At 38.9% G+C, this 19,046-nt stretch overlaps 1 protein-coding gene across 2 annotated transcripts in view; it reads left to right on the top strand.

Annotated features, from left to right (window-relative positions):
• The window catches only part of LOC145979977 (serine/threonine-protein kinase Nek7-like), a 48,423-nt gene that overhangs the window by 14,873 nt on the left and 14,504 nt on the right, over positions 1–19,046 (top strand). Inside the window, exons 1-3 of one of the 2 annotated variants that reach the window (XM_083112915.1) lie at positions 2,758–2,893; positions 15,276–15,527; positions 16,831–17,050. In XM_083112915.1, the coding sequence (XP_082969041.1) occupies positions 15,291–15,527; positions 16,831–17,050 (457 nt within the window). In that variant the 5' untranslated portion in view covers positions 2,758–2,893; positions 15,276–15,290. Of the gene's footprint in view, positions 1–2,757; positions 2,894–15,275; positions 15,528–16,830; positions 17,051–19,046 lie in introns of those variants that run through there. The other variant, XM_083112916.1, reaches the window with a different exon arrangement.

The following is a 19,046-nucleotide window of genomic DNA, read 5'->3' as shown; positions in this document are numbered from 1 at the left end:
ATAAAATGAGGTACCTCAGGATAAATGCAGCCGGAGCATGATGTTGATCACGTCATATATGCATTGGCAGAGATTGTGAATGTGTATAGCCCCTACCTGCACTCCCCTCTTTTGAGCCTTCATGCATTGTTGCAATGTTCAAGGAAGTTTTTTTTGCAATTCCTTCATCCAACTGGTCATGCTACCTAGCACTGTTGGATGTAAATTAATCATTCCCTCAAAGAAGCACACACCACAAAGCAATTTTTTAAAAAATAAATATGATTTTTTCTTATTTGCTGATTCCACTATAGTGTTGCAATCTAGGGATCCTGGTTTGGACCCTCGTCGGAGAAACTCTGTGGTTCGAATCTTATTTTTAAAATATAGACTACTTTCGATTTGTCGATGTGAGCATGAAGTAAATTAAAAGAAAAAAATGTTTATTTTTTAACTCGAGTAATAGTTTCAAGTAGTAACAAACTAAAATAGGAGAAATTTGGGCAGGACATTGTATGCCCGGTCTGGATTGCACTTTAAACTGTAGGTCCAGTCCCGATTAGAGTATCCGAGAATAAAGTGTACTTTCGCCCCCTTCCTTTTCAGTTAGAACACTGTTTGGATCAATAGTTAGGCAAGGTTAATAGAATACGTTTTCAGAACTCGTTGGTGGAACATGATTTCATTTTCGTGCCCTTTTATTTCGAAGCAGAGTCTTTCATTACACCAGTGAAACTGAATGCTAAGAAAAGCCGTAATCGATTCACATTCTAAGTATCAGTCAATATTATAAACTGAATTCCAGGGGAAATAAGACATTGTAACGAATGGTTCTAGTAACGCGGTACAGCAATTACAGGTAGAGTAACATGTTATAGGATCCATATGTTGTTTCCCAAACATTTAGGGGTGTGCGGGACAGAATTTTTTTGGGTCGGGACGGGATAAAATTCGCAATTTGCCGACGGGAAATCTCGAATTCTACATGTCATTTTCATTTTAAGTGATTGTTTTTGCATTTCTGGATTAAAAACTAACAATTTCCTATAAGTTTCAGAAACTTACAATGCAGAAAACGTCGAGAATTAACGACTTTTTAAAATGACCATTCAGCATTTCCCGACTGCTCGGGATCTCGAAAAGTCGGGAAACCATTTTCCGGAGTCGGCATCCGAACGGGAATTTTTTTCCCCGATCCCAGTCACGACTTTTCGGGATCCCGCACACCAAACCAAACATTGGATCGACAGGGTGAGAGTTTGCGTGACATAATTAACGAGAAAGAGCCAATTCCTTTTGTCTGCTTCTGGAGCGATTAATGGGGACTATGAATCAATGGTTAAGTGTCCGAAAAGTTACTTCCATTTCCTGGGACATCAAGTGTTTGCCAACTACCTTTGTAAGATATCCCTATGTCAAACGATATCGGGAAAGAAACTCGAAAGCAGACACAATGCTTTACACATGGAGTATAAAATAGAGAGATTATGCAAGGACTAGTGATTTATAACACGCTGTACTACACCCCTCCAAAAACATATATATTTCACGCCACTAAATAAGAGTGTCTCACGAAAGTAATTTTAGCGTTGAATTTATCTATATACAGCTCTCTCCCAAACCATCATAGATAAGAAATCCTGAATAAACTCCTGCACTTTTGTTTGATATTTTTCAAAATAATGTATGATTTATTTTTATTGCTTTTCCCCATGATAAATCAAATTCGGGTAGAAGGGGTAATATGCAATGGCGTACCCGAGAAAGGATTGAAAATTTGGGATATTGCATGTGGTTGTAGCAAATAAACACGAGTCTTGAAAAGTAACATGTTGCCGACTGAATGCTATTTTATCGTATCTCCACTTTTCGTCCACGTTCGTTCCGTACACTTTAATGCGTCGTTCCGAAGTGAAGTATCTGGATGTCAAGTAGTGTGAGTTATAAACAATAATAAAATGCTTGCTTAAATCTTGTAGTGTATTCAAAATCCACAAACGTCAAACTTCGATCAGCTCTCCTGAAAAGTTAGTGTATATTGGACATACGAGAAACGGCATTCAGCTGGCGATATTGTAGTGTTCATTATTGTTATTAAACTATTTTTGAAAAATTATAATTAAGTTTTGGATTAATTGAGACGCAACCGGGACGTGGTGCTGATCACGCCACTCTTGTGTTCTCGATCGATGATGTCCTCCATTTTACGTGCACACTTTTCTATCCTGTTCAAGAAAGAGAGAGATGAGGGGCAGAGTTGACGAAATATATTATCTTTTCAAAACAAAAGAAATTGGTATATGATTGACCACCAAATAATACTTATAAACCCCCCCCCCCAAAAAGACTACAACTTTTAAATTTTTATCCTTACGTGCAGTGGCGTGCCCAGGATTTTCGTAACGGAGGGGTTATGTATACTTTTTCTTGGTAGTTAGCCCTCATTTTGTCATATTTTCCTACCTTTGACGTCCTTTTTTTTTTTGGAATACTGGATGAAAGAGGGGTTATAACCCCCATCAACCCCCCTTGGTCACGCCACTGCTTACGTGACGTAGTAGCTTGGCAAGGAATTTATCCTTAACAGTTTTTCTTAATCACACCCTCACGGTGGTCCAGTATGGTGAAGAAAAATGTATCTGTACATGGAGGAATGTTTAAAAGATTGGCAACACTTGCTTTCCCAATGTCAATCCTACATTTGCTTAGTATTGAGCATGCGTTATATACGATTAGAAGGACACGGTGCGCATCGATTGTCAATTGCTTGGAAGAGCGGACGCCGACAAGTTCATTCCTAAGCAATAAAGACGTGTTTTGAGGCCTTGGAAGCACTGAAAGTAACAGCAGAACGTGTCAACTCGAAGATTACCCAATTTTACCAAGTCATGAAGTGTTGCTGATATTTTTGCAGGTGAGTTTCTGTGATTTCTTTTCAGATTACGCGCGCTTTTGCTTTGACTTTTCTTGGCTTGGAAATTGTCCGATCGGCATTCACGGAAGGTGGTGCAAGCGTGATTAGTGTGTGGCAACGGTAAGAGGATGTAAGGTGTGGGAGTAGGGTGCTGAAAAAGCGTCGTTGTCGTTGAATTGTTTGATTCTACGTACCCACACATGCCGAAAAAATATTTTACCGCTGTAATTACCGTTGTAATTATGACAACTGCAATCACATTGTTAAAACTAACGAGATGGAGTTTTGTATAATGTGTAACCGTGAAATGCTCCATGAGCCATTTTTTTTTTCAAAAGAAACAAAATGTTTTGATTGATTTGGTTTATTTGAGGATGATATGATGAAATTGATGAATGGAGCAAAGAGCACTCACAAAGAACACCAATACCAAGGCCGGGATTCGAACCCACTTTTAAAAATGTACGCCAAGAAAACCTATATTCTATGAATGGCTTGCACTTATTCATGAAATGATGGACTTGGTGTAAGGTGATACCATAACAGTTTAATGTTCTTTAGTTGAAAATCTCTTATAGGCAGTTTATTTCCTGTTGGCCAGAGCCCACTCTTCTCCGTGTGTGCTACGCCTTGCTCGGAAAATCCTATTAAATATGACAGGGGGACATTAACAACAAAGGTGATTCATCCAAGTACTTTTCAATTAAATACCATTTCAAATACCTCTAAAAATATAGATATTTTAAACAAGCCAACCCTGTCCTTGAGTATTAATAATATCAATATTTTGCCATGTCGATTTCTAATTAACGACCGTGACCAATATTTTGTTTCTTAATCATTTAGTACGTGATTCATCGCAGTGTTAGTTGTTAGTGCTGGAATTTTTTTTAAAAAATGAATCAAATCGCGCACTAGAAATCGTTGTCGAAGTATACTGTACTGTCCACCAACTGCAAATGCTTCATACTTTAAAGTCAAATTTAACACTTTTCGAACAAACTCTTTTTAAAAAGGGTAGTTTTGTATATGGTATAAAGTGATTCAAAAAATATTTTGAGAAATTATTTTTTCTAAAGAAAGCTTAAGTGCCTTAAGGGAATTAATTTAAGCCAATGACCGGTTTCATGTGCGTATATGATATGTCGGAAATAATTAGCGTCTTTGACTAGGGTGCACCCCCCCCCCCCCCAATAACATAAGGTAACGACGTCTATGATTCTATATACAGTTGCCATTTCAAGTGTTCGTGAACGTGAAATTAAACGCCGCTTCGGTGACCGAACACGTACCTTGTCGACGCACGGTTTCGCCACCGAAGGTTCCGGTTTCAAATCCGGGCCAGAGGTGTTCACCCTCCGGAGTGCGACCCTCATGATTTGCAGACCTCACCCTCACCCTCCGGAAGACTTGTGAGGTTGTGGGCGAGGGAGGTTGATTCAAAATGAATACCTCTGGTCGGGGAATGGGTGTTTGCGAGTGTCCATTGATGAATGTAATCTAACCGTCAGTCTTCCTTGTCGTCGTAATTAGCTAAAAGAGGAAGAAAAGCGATGTAAATTGAAAATGATGATCGATTGAATGATTATTTTCGGTTGCTTTTCTGCCACATTTGACAAATTGCAACGATGAGGATGAGATAAAATTGATGATAGGGCAGTCATAAAGAGCATACATTACCAGGATTCGAACCCAGGACCACTGGTGTCGTAGCGCGCTGTGCTAACCTCTCCAGCAAGCAGGTCGGCGCATAATGAAAGAAAAATCAGCGAACGGTCGAGAGTGGCAGAGAAATTGAATTTACACACACACACACACATAATACAGATAATCGCGTTCGCCAAACTTAGTACTTTTGGACAATATACGGGGTGTCGCTGTAAAACACTGACAAACTTTCACAGCATGTAGAGAACATCAAGACGAACAACTTATCTTACTAACGGGGCCTCCCCAATGACGCTGTCTCTAAATAGGCAAATTCCACGATGAATATAAAATGATTTTGTTGGTTTAAGTCCACTTTACACACAGATAGGCAGGCTATTCGGCACTCGACATATAGTTTATGACCTCCACCGGATATCAAACCCGAACCCCTTTTTTCCAAAGCAACAACGTTACCACTACGCCACCGGGAAAGCCCGAAAATTTAATAAGAGTACCGCCTGTAGGTAATGATGACAACCATGATAGGATCCCTTAATAACCATTAAAATATCAAAATATATTGTTATATGAAGTTCTGGCTCGCCCAAATCTAGGACAGTGGCGTACGCTCACCAGATAGGTAGTCTGCCGCTGCAACCGAACCCTGTCCATGCAGGTTTTTATTATTATTATTATTATTATTATTATTGTTATTATTATTATGAGAAGGGGCCATATTTGCTTTTGAGCTTGCGCAGTCTGCCCGTACCGTACTAGAAATGTTATAACTTTTACGACTGAACATATAAATGCCAATGGCAAGCCTGATTCTGTGTCGCACGGCTGCATACGTATAGGATAGATGTGTCTTTACGAGGGGACTCGAGGAGCAATAAGCTGTTCCTTTTGATGTCCATCTACAGGGACGAGGGAGTTCCTTGCAAATATACCCTTCAATCTGAGGAATCACCCCCCCCCCCCACCGCTAAAAAAATGCATCAGTTCGTGACCTTGTGGACTTCGTAGAAATTGTAGCTCAAATTAATAAGAGAATTGATATTCTCAGTCCATCTACATTTTTTATGATAGTGGGTTTCCCTGTGTCAGTTGTTATGTGTACATTCCCATTACTTATGATACTTTGTGCCCTGTTTGGCGTTTACTTTTGGTGTTTGAAATATTGATTTCCTTCCGACGACAAGGTCTTTGCAGAAAGAAATGTCACGCACTGCTAAGGGACATTCTCTGCAGTCTGTGACAAGTGTCAGTGAAAGCAAATGATGTTCTTCGTTGACATGTCCACACCCGACACCCTCAATTTTTTCCCCAGCACGCCATACCAATTTGCACGAAATCTCAATTTATGGTATTTTTGGCACTAAATTTATCCTTACAGTTCCCCCAAATTGGCCTTACACATAAGGTCTTCACTCACATAAGCGCAAAATTCAAAATTCTATTAGCATTGTGCGACATGCGATCATTAACTACGGTGACAAGCTGTGTATGTTGTTTATACTACGTATATATTTCGAGGCGAGACAGGCAGTTACAACTGGATACACTGCCAAGTATAGTTTCGTCTCATCCCTTGGCGCTAGATGGATCAAGATACATATAACATTGCAACATACCGTGAAGGCATATGAGAGATGTGAAGGTAGATCCCACACATTCGCAATCTCCAATCTCTGTTATTTGAGGAAGTGATGTGATCAGTACCAAGCTCCGGCCGCCTCGACCCCGGTATACATTTATTAGAGGCTAGGTGAATTCCAGAGCCGCTCCAAAATTCCAAACAGAAATCTCCCAACACCAGGAAATGAACCCAGATCTCCTGCGTGGCTGTCAGACGGTCTACACATTGGAGCATCGCGGCTCTTCGATAAGAAATATCCCCATTGTATGTAGGCCAAATTGTTAAGAACATAATTCTTTTTCAGTACGCTTCTCGCTGGAAATTGCAGTATAAAACGAAATTCTCGTTGTTGATACTGTGAATTTATATTTTTGTCACTGCATGGCCTTTTCTAACATTCTAGTAAAATGGCATCTTGATATAATAATCATCACTGTAATCGTTATATAGTCGTGAACAGTGCTCGAAGTGTGTGCATGTGGGAGTATCTCGCCATTTATGATTTTTTTATTTTTAAATGCGTCCTTCATGGTGATAATTCATCTTCATTGTCTCCATGTTGAACAATGCAAACATGGACCTGCAGAATGTATTTCGTTGGCCCCTTCTTGACATTTGACAGGAAAAGTGGGATGAGGTAACTGGGAACAAGCTTCACGCTATCAAGTCATTGGTGCATGGAGTTCCACGTACCGTCCCTCCCGTCGAGAAAAAGTCTTTTTAAATCGACTTCGCATTGGACACAGCCGTCTCACCCATGGACCCTACAATGATGAGACTACACTTTTCTTGTGTCGACTGAATTGTCATCCATAATAGAACGCACGGCCTAGAGGTACATATAAATTTGCACCGAGATATGAAAAATAAAAATATAGGGAGTCATTGGACCACTGCATTTTATGTAGCGATAAAATATGGAACTCTGCTTTACAAATTCAAATTACACTCTGTCTAGGGAATCTGTAGAGCAATCGAACTAAAACATGTCCTCTGCGCAAGTAGGACACGAGAGGGCTCGACGAATGAGTGCGCGAGGGGAAGAGAAATTGCATGGAGGGGAAGACTCGGCTGCAGCTACCAGCCGTTTGCAGCCGCCCACTCGTTTTCCCCCTTCTTTACCGTTATGCGCTGCCTTGCTCCATAGATTCTCGAGGCAGAGGCAGTTCTCGCATTCTGATATCCCCAGTTTTCCACTGCTATAGGTCTTTTCCACTCTTACGGCGGCCGGTCCTAGTTATGGCAAGGGGAGTGGGGATTACGCCGCAGACCAACCATACAACAGCAGTGACGCAGAGAGAGACGACGCGGCGGGAAGAAGTACTACGTCAACCTCGTTCTACTGGCTGCTGCGTTCTTTATCGTGCTGGATTAGTCGCTTCCCCGCTCCCCACTTCCCTAACCAGCATTAGGATCGGCCGCCGTAACAGTAGAAAATACGTACCTTTAGTCTTAAGGTTACTTACAAGGTCACAACATTACACTCTAGTACCCACCTCTCCTTTTCCACCTCATTCCATGTAAAGCCAATATTTATCGCGATAACATTAGGGAATGACATGCAAGTCTATCAGGAAAAATGCAAAACAAAGAGTTGACGCACATCAAACAAAATTATAGATTCCATCTTTTATTTCACACACTAACCCACATCCTGTGTATTCTACTTAGGCTGTGTACTTTCCCACCCCGTAGTGGGTGTTATTAGTTCGTTCTTGTAACCCGTTTCGACGATCGATTCTCATTTTTCTCCCAGGTTCCGCGACAGTTGTAGTTCGTCTATGTCGTTATCAGGGTCACACGCGAAGAAGGTTGTCGATAGAGCGTGGCTTTTGTGGAGACTTGCGTACGTCCGACAATAATAACACGGATTAAAAAAAAATCCCCGTTTCCTGTGACGAATTGGGTGTGCCTGGAATGTGGCAGTTGGACTTCAGGGCGTGGATTATCAAAGTAGCAGGGCACCAAGGGCATCAATTTGGACTTTTTTTCTTAAATAATTAGTTTCACTTTCCAGCACCGGGGGATTCGGGTTCGAATATCGGCCTGGGTATGGTTTGATTGATTGATTGATTTGGTGTTTTAAGTCCACTTTATGCACAGTAAGGCTAATTGGGACTGGACCTACAGTTTCAAGTGGGATCCGAACCACTATGTGCCTCCACCGGGTATCGAACCCAGGACCCCTTGATTACAGCCTGGGCATGGATGTTTGTGAGTATCGCATTCATCAATTTCATTATATCATTACTCATCCCCATCTTCGCAAATTAGCCAAAAGTCGCACAAAAGCGAAATAAAATAAAGCAAATCAATCAATCGGGATGGGTGTTCTCTATGATGGTCCCTTCATCATATCACTCATTCCCATCGTCGCGATTAGCCAAATGTGCGGAAAAGCGACTATAAATGCCCAAAATCGCTTTAGTCTCCCACTCGTAAGTACATTCAGTTTTTTTAAAAAAATTACCACTCTTTTGAAAAATTCTGGATGCAAATATGCACAGTAATATTGGATTTTTAATAATATTTGTGTTATTTAGCGTCGTTTTCTACCACTTAAGGCTAATCGCGACGATCAGCATGAGCGATGATTGGATGACATTGATGAAGGGACAGGCCAGGACTCAAACCCGAGCATTGAGCTTGGATTTTTTAAGCCCACTTTATGCACAGATAGGCTAATCGGGACTGGACCTACAGCAGGGTGCGAAATCATTTAAGACTGGTGGGGGTAGAAAGATCTTAATCTATAAACCCCCCTCCCCCCACAAACATACATATAAATTATACCATATACATATTTATAATGTTATTAAAAGTAAAAATAAATTATTATTATTAATTACACACAGAAATAAATTTGTTACTTTTCTGTATATCAGATATTATAAAGTAGCAAACTACTTCCTTTACTAACTGGATAAAGATGTTAATAACTTATGAAATAGTTGAAATGTTTCTGTTATGAATAAGTTTTTATTTAGTTTTTGATTTATGTTAACATAAATCAATTAGATTTCATAGTTATTTTTGTCTTGCATTCTTGTTTTACTTTCTTGTGCATTTTGATGTAGATTTGTTAATGATCTCTTGAGAGAGAAAGCATTCAACACACGCAACCGCACTATATTGTGTGTGTTTTCGATATTATTCTTAGTAAAGTATATTTGAAATTAAAAGTAATTGCTTATCTATTGTTTGTTGTAACAACAGGCTGGCGACAGACCTGGAAAACCGGTAAAAGTCAGGGGACTTGAGGTGTCAAAAGAAGTCAGGGAAATGTCAGGAATTTCGTCCTGATTGTTGTTTTTTAAGTTATGGAACTTCCCATGGGAACAGCAAATCTCGTTGCTAAGTTTCGGCCTTAACTTTTAGGCCCCTTTTATGCACAACACAACCATGGTGCCAGAAACCAGTGATGGAAGGGGGAGGGAGAAATTTCCGGAGGCGCAGAAAAATGTGTTAAGCCTCTAAATAATTCGTGGAAAATGCATTGAATTATCATTTTATCTTGTCCGTATGGGAGTAGTAACGGGACAGAACTGTGAACAGATGGAGGGGATGGGATTGATATAGTTGTCGTAGTAATGCATTTTGTTGTACAAACTGAAGGAACATGGAAACATAGGCTCCGTTGATACATACGATTTTTTTCGAATATCGCCACCCGACAAAGTATCTCGCTACAACATGCGACAGAAATTGCATGCGTGGCACTTATGGAATTTATTTTTGTCGGATGTCTTCGGACTGCAACATCCAACAAAAATCTCATGCATAAACAAGAGATTTAGGCTGCAAATATGCTGCTGGAATTTTATTACTCTTCTGGCTCACTTCGCTTTATTTAATGTAGGAGTGCATCATCCTGACGTATTACTGGTTTAACATACGGTTACAGTGACATTGCACTATTCTTAGATATCAAGAAGAATCCAACGAAACGGGGTATATATTGAATACTATAACGAAAAAGTGAAACATAAATCTGCATTGGTGAACGTTATAAAAATTTGGCAAGTGCATGATCCCAACCTCAAATTTACTGCAACACTAGTATTGCAATGAAATTAACGCCTCTCTCTGTCCTGTCTGTTTAAACTCGTGAGAGATGGTCATTAATCTCTCACTGAGTGAAGTTAATGCCCAATAGTATGAAATAAAATTCTAATAATAAATACATAAATATTTTAATATCATATTTACTCGAATCATTCAATCATAAAAGCATATCACTTACTTCAAGAATTGACTTTTCTCTGCCAACCCTCCTAATTTTCACTTTTCATCTACAGATTTATACGAGGGATGCCCAGAAAGTAATTTCCAATTAGTAGGGACATTGATTTTTCGCAAACGCGAAAACCGTGAAAAATATTAATTGCTGCGAAGTTGTGTTTATGAATGTTCAGTGATGTCTGGACACATTTTTCGCCCGTTCGAAATATCAAAATAACGCGAATTTGACATAAAATGCGAATTGTTTGCGTTTTTAGCATTTTTTTAAACAATGTCCTAAAACAACGAAAAATTCCGTGAAATCCACTATTCTTGTCTTTTCTAAGCTTAAATAAACAAAATGTGCCATTTTTGTGTACATAGAACGTGCATTTTTTCCAAAATTTTATTCAAGAGTAAATGCTTGTTATACAGTTGTACATGGAATAATTCCGACAGCCACATTAAACCATGTATTTCCCACGATTTTTTAAATTTCTATCAAAACAATTTGCATCACAGAGCAAAGTGGCAGGGTTCTAACAGGAGATCTAGTGCGCATCTACCGTCACACGGGAGCCGAATCTTCAGTATTTGTCGCAGGAGATGTGTTTTGAATTACCAAGCTAAGTGCGCACGATCGGCATTTGTCGAGCGAGAAATAATGGAGTTCAGTCATTAGGGCGTCTGACTACCATGCGAGAGACCCGGGGTCGATCCCCTGCGGGGAGAACCGGGATCTTTCCATCTGTTCAAACTGCTCCGGCAGCCATCCAGCGCCTTATCAAGCGGGTACCTCGAGGAAACTTTGGGGAGTAAAGGTAGCCGGAGCGTGGTGCTGATCACATCACCCCCACCTTCAGCCGGGATCAAGAAAGTGTGCAGCCCTAACTCCACACCCCCTAGATGCCTTCATTTATTGGTGCTAAGCACACGGGAGAACTTTACTTTGACTTTTACTTCCTCAAAAATGTGTTCCAACATATCAAACTGTCACGAAAATACGTAGACCATGTGATTTAAAATTTAAAATAATAGTTTGAAAGCACAATGAAAGTATTGAGTTTTGGTACATTTGGCAGAAAAATGTTCTAGAACAAAAACGCGAATTTTGGGAAACGTAACACTAACAAGTCTAAAAAAGATAATGCCAATTTTTGGTGCCATAATATATCGGTATCTGTTACGTGAGATTGATTGATTTAAAATTTTTGGGTGCGTTGCCACTTATGGTCATTCATTATGCACCTTTCAGCATATACGGGGAAAAATTGATTATCTAAAACGGTTACCTTAAAATTAAAAAGGAGGTATGGAAAATAACTTTCCCAAAATAACTTCCAAGATATCAAACTCTCACGAAGAGGCGTGGGCCATGTGACTTTTACAATTTGAAACAGTAGTTTGAAAACACCATGAAGGTATAATTTTAGGTATTTGCCAGAAAATACGCTAAAATGAAAATGTGAATTTTGGGGAAAATAACAAACGAGGCTCTGGTGACAAACTGCAGCTAGAGAATAAATATGGACTGAATCCTTTTCGTACGATGGCATTTCCTGTCACTTTGGGTGATTATTACAAGAGCAATAAATAAAAGATAACTTAAGGAACAGGCACACTGAAACTAAACGCTCGAGAAATTTATAACTCTTCACGAATTATCTTCCAGTCTCATTTGCATGTAACTTTCTCTGGTACAAAGCACATTTCACATATTCTTTGTGAAAGAATTTTTTCAGTCATGGGTACCGAAATGTGTTCTTTACGCTTATTGATTATTGCTGCCAGTTCTCTCTAACCCTAGCTAATTTATGACTAATTGGAATGTAAAAATTTACGTTTATAATATTGACGGGAGGTATTCACCATTATCTTCGGTCGCTCGCTACTCACCGAAATGATTAGTTATGCAATGAGGAGATATTGACCGTAAAGGTGCTTAAGTGCCGTTACTCAAATATATGCTGCTGCATGATGGAAAAGTCTGCAATCTACAGGACAGAGATAAGTGGAAACTGTATTTCTCAGAAATTCCAAAGCTAGGAAGGTTTATTGCCTTGACAACACCAGAGCCTCGTCCTGCTTGTTCCCTTGGCAAAATCAATACTCATAGAAATTTCAGTGAAATCTTCAGGTTTGGTCCGGATTCGAACCCGGGCCTTTGATATACCGTGACATTGCTCCACCAACTGAGTTACCCCCACATTTCGCCTGATTTTCTACTTCCGGTTCGAATACTGGTCGAGTCTCCATATTGTACTTAAATTACACCTCGGCCTTCCCGATGGTGCAGTGGTAGCGTCCTCACCTTGTAATCAAGGGTCCCAGGTTCGATACCCGGTGGAGGCACATAGTGGTTCAGATCCCACTTTAAACTGTAGGTCCAGTCCCAATCAGCCTTTCTGTGCATAAAATAGACTTAAAACACCAAATCAATCAATCAAAAACTCACTTTAAACTGTAGGTCCAGTCCCGATTAGCCTTTGTGTGCATAAAAACACCAAATCAATCAATCAAAATCTCACTTTAAACTGTAGGTCCAGTCCCGATTAGCCTTTGTGTGCATAAAGTGGACTTAAAACTCCAAATCAATAAATCAAAAACTCACTTTAAACTGTAGGTCTAGTCCCGATTAGCCTTTGTGTGCATAAAGTGGACTTAAAACACCAAATCAATAAATCAAAAACTCACTTTAAACTGTAGGTCAAGTCCCGATTAGCCTTTGTGTGCATAAAGTGGACTTAAAACACCAAATCAATCAATCAAAAACTCACTTTAAACTGTAGGTCCAGTCCCGATTAGCCTTTGTGTGCATAAAGTGGACTTAAAACACCAAATCAATCAATCAAAAACTCACTTTAAAATGTAGGTCCAGTCCCGATTAGCCTTTGTGTGCATAAAGTGGACTTAAAACTCCAAATCAATCAATCAAAAACTCACTTTAAACTGTAGGTCCAGTCCCGATTAGCCTTTGTGTGCATAAAATGGACTTAAAACACCAAATCAATCAATCAAAAACTCACTTTAAACTGTAGGTCCAGTCCCGATTAGCCTTTGTGTGCATAAAGTGGACTTAAAACTCCAAATCAATCAATCAAAAACTCACTTTAAACTGTATGTCTAGTCCCGATTAGCCTTTGTGTGCATAAAGTGGACTTAAAACACCAAATCAATCAATCAAAAACTCACTTTAAACTGTAGGGCCAGTTCCGATTAGCCTTTGTGTGCATAAAGTGGACTTTAAACACCAAATCAATCAATCAAAAAACCCACTAAACTGTGTGTCCAGTCCCGATTAGCCTTTATGTGCATAAAGTGGACTTAAAACACCAAATCAATCAATCAAAAAACCCACTAAACTGTATGTCCAGTCCCGATTAGCCTTTATGTGGTACGATATTTTTTCCGTATCATGATATCGGCGATATATTGTCTCCACGATACATATCGCCAAATATCGTGACGATATATCGCTGAGTGTCTCCCCGATGGTGTAGTGGTAACATCGTCGCCTTGTCATCATGGGGTCCTGGGTTCGATACCTGGTGGAGGCACATGGCACAGTGGTTCAGATCCCACTTTAAACTGTAGGTCCAGTCCCGATTAGCCTTTCTGTGCATAAAGTGGACTTAAAACACCAAATCAATCAATCAAAAAACCCACTAAACTGTATGTCCAGTCCCGATTAGCCTTTATGTGCATAAAGTGGACTTGAAAAACCAAATCAATCAATCAAAAAACCCACTAAACTGTATGTCCAGTCCCGATAAGCCTTTATGTGCATAAAGTGGACTTAAAAAACCAAATCAATCAATCACAAAAAAACACTAAACTGTATGTCCAGTCCCGATTAGCCTTTATGTGCATAAAGAACTTAAAAAACCAAATCAATCAATCACAAAAAAAACCCACTAAACTGTATGTCCAGTCCCGATTAGCCTTTATGTGCATAAAGAACTTAAAAAACCAAATCAATCAATCACAAAAAAAAACACTAAACTGTATGTCCAGTCCCGATTAGCCTTTCTGTGGTATGATATTTTTTCCGTATCATGATATCGGCGATATATTGTCTCCACGATACATATCGCCAAATATCGTGACGATATATATATGACGATATATCGCTGAGTGCCTCCCCAATGGTGTAGTGGTAACATCGTCGCCTTGTCATCAAGGGGTCCTGGGTTCGATACCCGGTGGAGGCACATGGCACAGTGGTTCAGATCCCACTTTAAACTGTAGGTCCAGTCCCGATTAGCCTTTCTGTGCATAAAGTGGACTTAAAACCACAAATCAATATATCGCTGACATGATATATATTGCCAAAATATCGTGACGTTACAAAAACTCTCCCCCCGGAAATTTTTGGTGGGGGCAATCCCCCTACCCCCCCCCCCCAGGATTTCGCACCCTGACCTGCAGTTTAATAAAGTAGGATCCTAACCATCACGTGACTCCACCAGTATCGAACCTGGGACCCCGTGATCACAAGGCAACGATGTTACCTCTACACCATCGGGGAGGCCACACACAACTTTGAGAATAAACTATGATTACAGAAAAGAAGTAACAAACAGCAATGAACACTCTTAATGTGGCTTGTGATTTAAAAGTATGAAGGCATTGCAAACTTACAGCTGTATTTAGAGTTTGCAAAGAGTTCCCCATACGCAGTTCATTACTGGAAGATTATGCTGAAAATAAAACTATCCCTCCCCTACCCTTAATGAGTGGATTTTAAGAAATGCGGTTTTGAAAGTTTTTAAATTTAATGTCAAAGTTTTTGTCAATATGGACATACGTTGAAATCCTTAATTTATATGTAACATCTTAATATTACCTAAACTTTTTTTTTCTTCTGTACAGGTGACTGATGAGGAGATGAGTGTGAATGCAGACGAGCTGCTTTCCTTGGCAGCTTCTTCCAGCGACTCCATTTATGGGTCCATCTCCAACTTCGACATTGAGAGGAAGATTGGGAAGGGGCAATTCAGTGTCGTATACCGTGCCAAGTGTCGTGTGGATGGAGCCATTGTTGCTCTGAAGAAAGTCCAAATCTTCGAAATGATGGATGCCAAAGCACGCCTTGATTGCATGAAAGAAATTAACCTGTTACAGGTAGGTGTCTTGTTATATTTTTCCAAGTAATACTTTTTGGCATGGATGTAGCTTGTGCTCAAACTTTCGGAGGCAGAAACAAAAAGTTTTCCATCCCTTAAAAATAGCATCCAGGATTATTTTGCTAAATATAACTCTATTAATTTGCTCCCCAAGTTCCAGGAAGTTAACAAAAGAACCCTTAACCTTGTATATTTTGTTAAACCAGGATTTTTGTGGGGGGGAGGGGGGTGTTCTCTTGACCCCGCCAAGTTACGCCTATGCTTTTTAGCATTCACTATAGTATTACAATTAAACAATTACAAAAAACAGTAAAAATGGCTTACATCTATTTCAAAGATACTTTAAATTGCCTGAACTACCACAGCAACTAATGCCATCTATTGACTAAGTCATGAACTTCCACTCCTTTTGAATGAATGCTGGCAACATTTTTCAACTGGAGATGAGAAAATAGGGCCAATCTCTACCAAATATTTTTAAAAATGTCAAGGTGTTCACTGTATGTTTAGTTTAAATATTTGAATATAAATGTCATGATGTAGGCAAGCAGGTATATATTATTTTAATAATAAACTTTGAAGTTTGCCTTTTTAGAAGGTAATATACCTAGTTATGGTGTGATGAAATATTTGTTTATTGAAAGGAAATATACACATTGCAGTAGCGTATTCCAAAAATTTGACCTGGTTTACATCAACAAGTCTTATTTATTGTATATATATTTATTATATATTAATTAGATGCAACAGAAATAAGACACAAATCTAGGCATGCAAATAAAACTGAGTCAGAAGTTCGACAACTTCAAATTTTCCGGCAATTATATTGTTATGAAAAAAGTTAGTTTACTTGTGGTAAACCAGATAGCATGGGAGAATACGCCATTGACACATTGTTGTTTATATTCTAGCATTTAATGTGTCAATATAAGAACAACATCAGCAAAAACAGACTTGCAGAAATTTGAGTGTTATGCCAAAATATAAGAGTTTTAACTCAAGCAGTGAAACATGTGATCACAAAAAGGCATTCATTGCCTTTCTTGGTTTATGCAGGGTGTTCACTCTACTATAGGCCCATCATGCCATATATTGTTTGTATAATATTTATTTATTAGAGTAATTGTATTTTCCAAGTCTGTTGTTAGGTGTATAACCTAAACGGAATGTGACATGGAGAAACATATTAGGATATGATTGGAGTATGGGAAAACAATGCAGGCCTCTTTGAGGTTGAACACCCCTTATTTGAATGTGTATAGCAAATGCTAGCTAATGTACTAAATCCTATTTTTCCACAGCAACTAAACCATCCAAATGTGATTAAGTACTTAGCATCCTTCATCGAAGACAACGAACTGAATATTGTTCTTGAGCTTGCTGATGCAGGAGACCTTTCCCGCATGGTGAAACATTTTCGCAAACAGCAACGGCTAATTCCAGAACGGACTATTTGGAAATACTTTGTCCAGCTGTGCAGTGCCCTGGAGCACATGCATTTAAAAAGGATAATGCACAGAGGTGAGTTAGCTGTTTTCAACTGAAACACGTAGAAATAAGGGTTACGTACTATAAATCCAAGTTACAGTATTGATGGCAATTTTGATATGACTATTCATCGCCACATAAAAGCTCTCTAAAGGCTTTAGCGTCCCTTGTGGTTATGCATGGCTCCTTACCTCAGAATAAGCCTTATCAATACATCTCTGTTCATGTAATTGACTTTTGTTACTGACCTGTTCTGATACACAATCGACACAAGCAGGTTTTATATCATACTTTAATCTTCAGGTTGACTCTGAATTAGTTTCCCCCGGGTATAAAGTAGGTTTTAACAAATTTCATCATGACATTTCTAGAGTTTATTTTTTCTATTTATTAACCCCTCAAATGTCCAGACAGATACCTTAGAAATGATCAAAATTTTCACACCTAGTAAGGTTCTTCTTCTTAAAGTTTTTAGAAAGGAAAGAAAAGTTACATTAGGTTAAAATGGTTAAAAAAAATAGGCTAATCGGGATAAGGCCTATAGTTTAACCCTTTCACTGCTACCGGCGAGTATACTCGTCCAAGGAATAATACACTCAAATGCTATGGACGAGTATACTCGTCCAACTAGTTCGCTATTTTTAGATTGGCATCAGCACAATGCAGGTTCAAATTTGTTGATCACTGATAGATACTGCCATCTTGGGAGGTACAAAGCAACTATGTTCATGTATACTGAAACCTCTAAGCTCTGCTACGGGCGAGTATATTCATCCTAAAGATTAGCCTATGTTTTTTGAGTTGTGGAATTGCCATGTGAGTTTGTGAAACTTGTTGTTGATAACTACCGCCATCTATACGTAGTGAGAACCGTCGTTGTTTTGTATACTTTGCGCATTATTATTGTTTGCAATGGCTTCTAGTCGCACAAGTACGAGTGCTCTTACCAATGCTGAAATTGCCGAATTTATTACAAATGGAAATGTTAGAAGTATTCCATCGTGAAAAGGAAAAATGGGGTCACGGCAGGCTTTCTGATGATTCCCCACTTCGCCTTACTGAAAGACATTTTTTGACATTAGTTCCAGCTACAGAAAAGAAGAAAGAACCTACCAGAAAAATGTCATGTGTGTGCCAATTCGACTATAGAACCCAAGAAGAGAAAAGAGTCTCGTTATATATGTGCCAAATATGTAATGTCGCACTTTGTGTAATACCTTGCTTTGAAAAATACCACACTTTGAAAAACTACTAACATTATATGTGTATTGATTGTTATGTGTATATTAGATAGATAAATGTTAATTTGTTTCCCAACAAATTTTAGCAGTGTTCCCTTTTATGATACAGTTTCTTGTACATACATTTGTAATAATACAATGATTTCATATACAAAAAAAAGTTCTTGCAAAAATATATACATGTTTATATACACTAGTGTCCAAAATTAAAAGCAACAAACAGAAATCCTTTCCTCGTGTGATTTTTTTTGTTGATAAATTTGCCAAGTTTAACCTGTTGCTATCGTGATTTTTTTGTTGATAAATCCTGGCAGGGGTGCCCACAGGGGGGTTTTATGGTGCAGGTTGCGCCATCGAGATTTTTTGGGGGGGATTTTTTCCTTCAAATAATATAAAATTCAACATTTATATCTTTTCCAAAATATATGTAAAAATTTTACACCGTAAATGCACCATATTTAATCCATCAGATGAAGAAATGAAAGTGTTTAGGGCATTATCGAAAGGGGGGGGGGGTGTATCGAACTCCTATATATTAGGCCTTTATTGACATGTGGGTTCTGAGGGGGATTCTGAATTAAACTTTGGGGGGGACAGTATCCAACTCTAGGTCTTAGATTATGGCAAGTACTTTAGTTAGAGGGGGATTGAGCATTAAATTGAAGGGGATATCCAATTCTTGTGTATTACTATTGTCTTAGACTGTTGTGGAAATTCTGGTGTGGAGACTGAGAATTAATTTTTTGGAGGAGGCAATATCTACTCTTCAATATTAACAGTAAGTCTAA

Source organism: Lepisma saccharinum, chromosome 27 (assembly GCF_977018435.1).
Source record: "Lepisma saccharinum chromosome 27, izLepSacc3.1, whole genome shotgun sequence".
Lineage (NCBI taxonomy): Eukaryota > Metazoa > Arthropoda > Insecta > Zygentoma > Lepismatidae > Lepisma > Lepisma saccharinum.
This window is presented reverse-complemented; position numbering and strand designations above follow the sequence as displayed.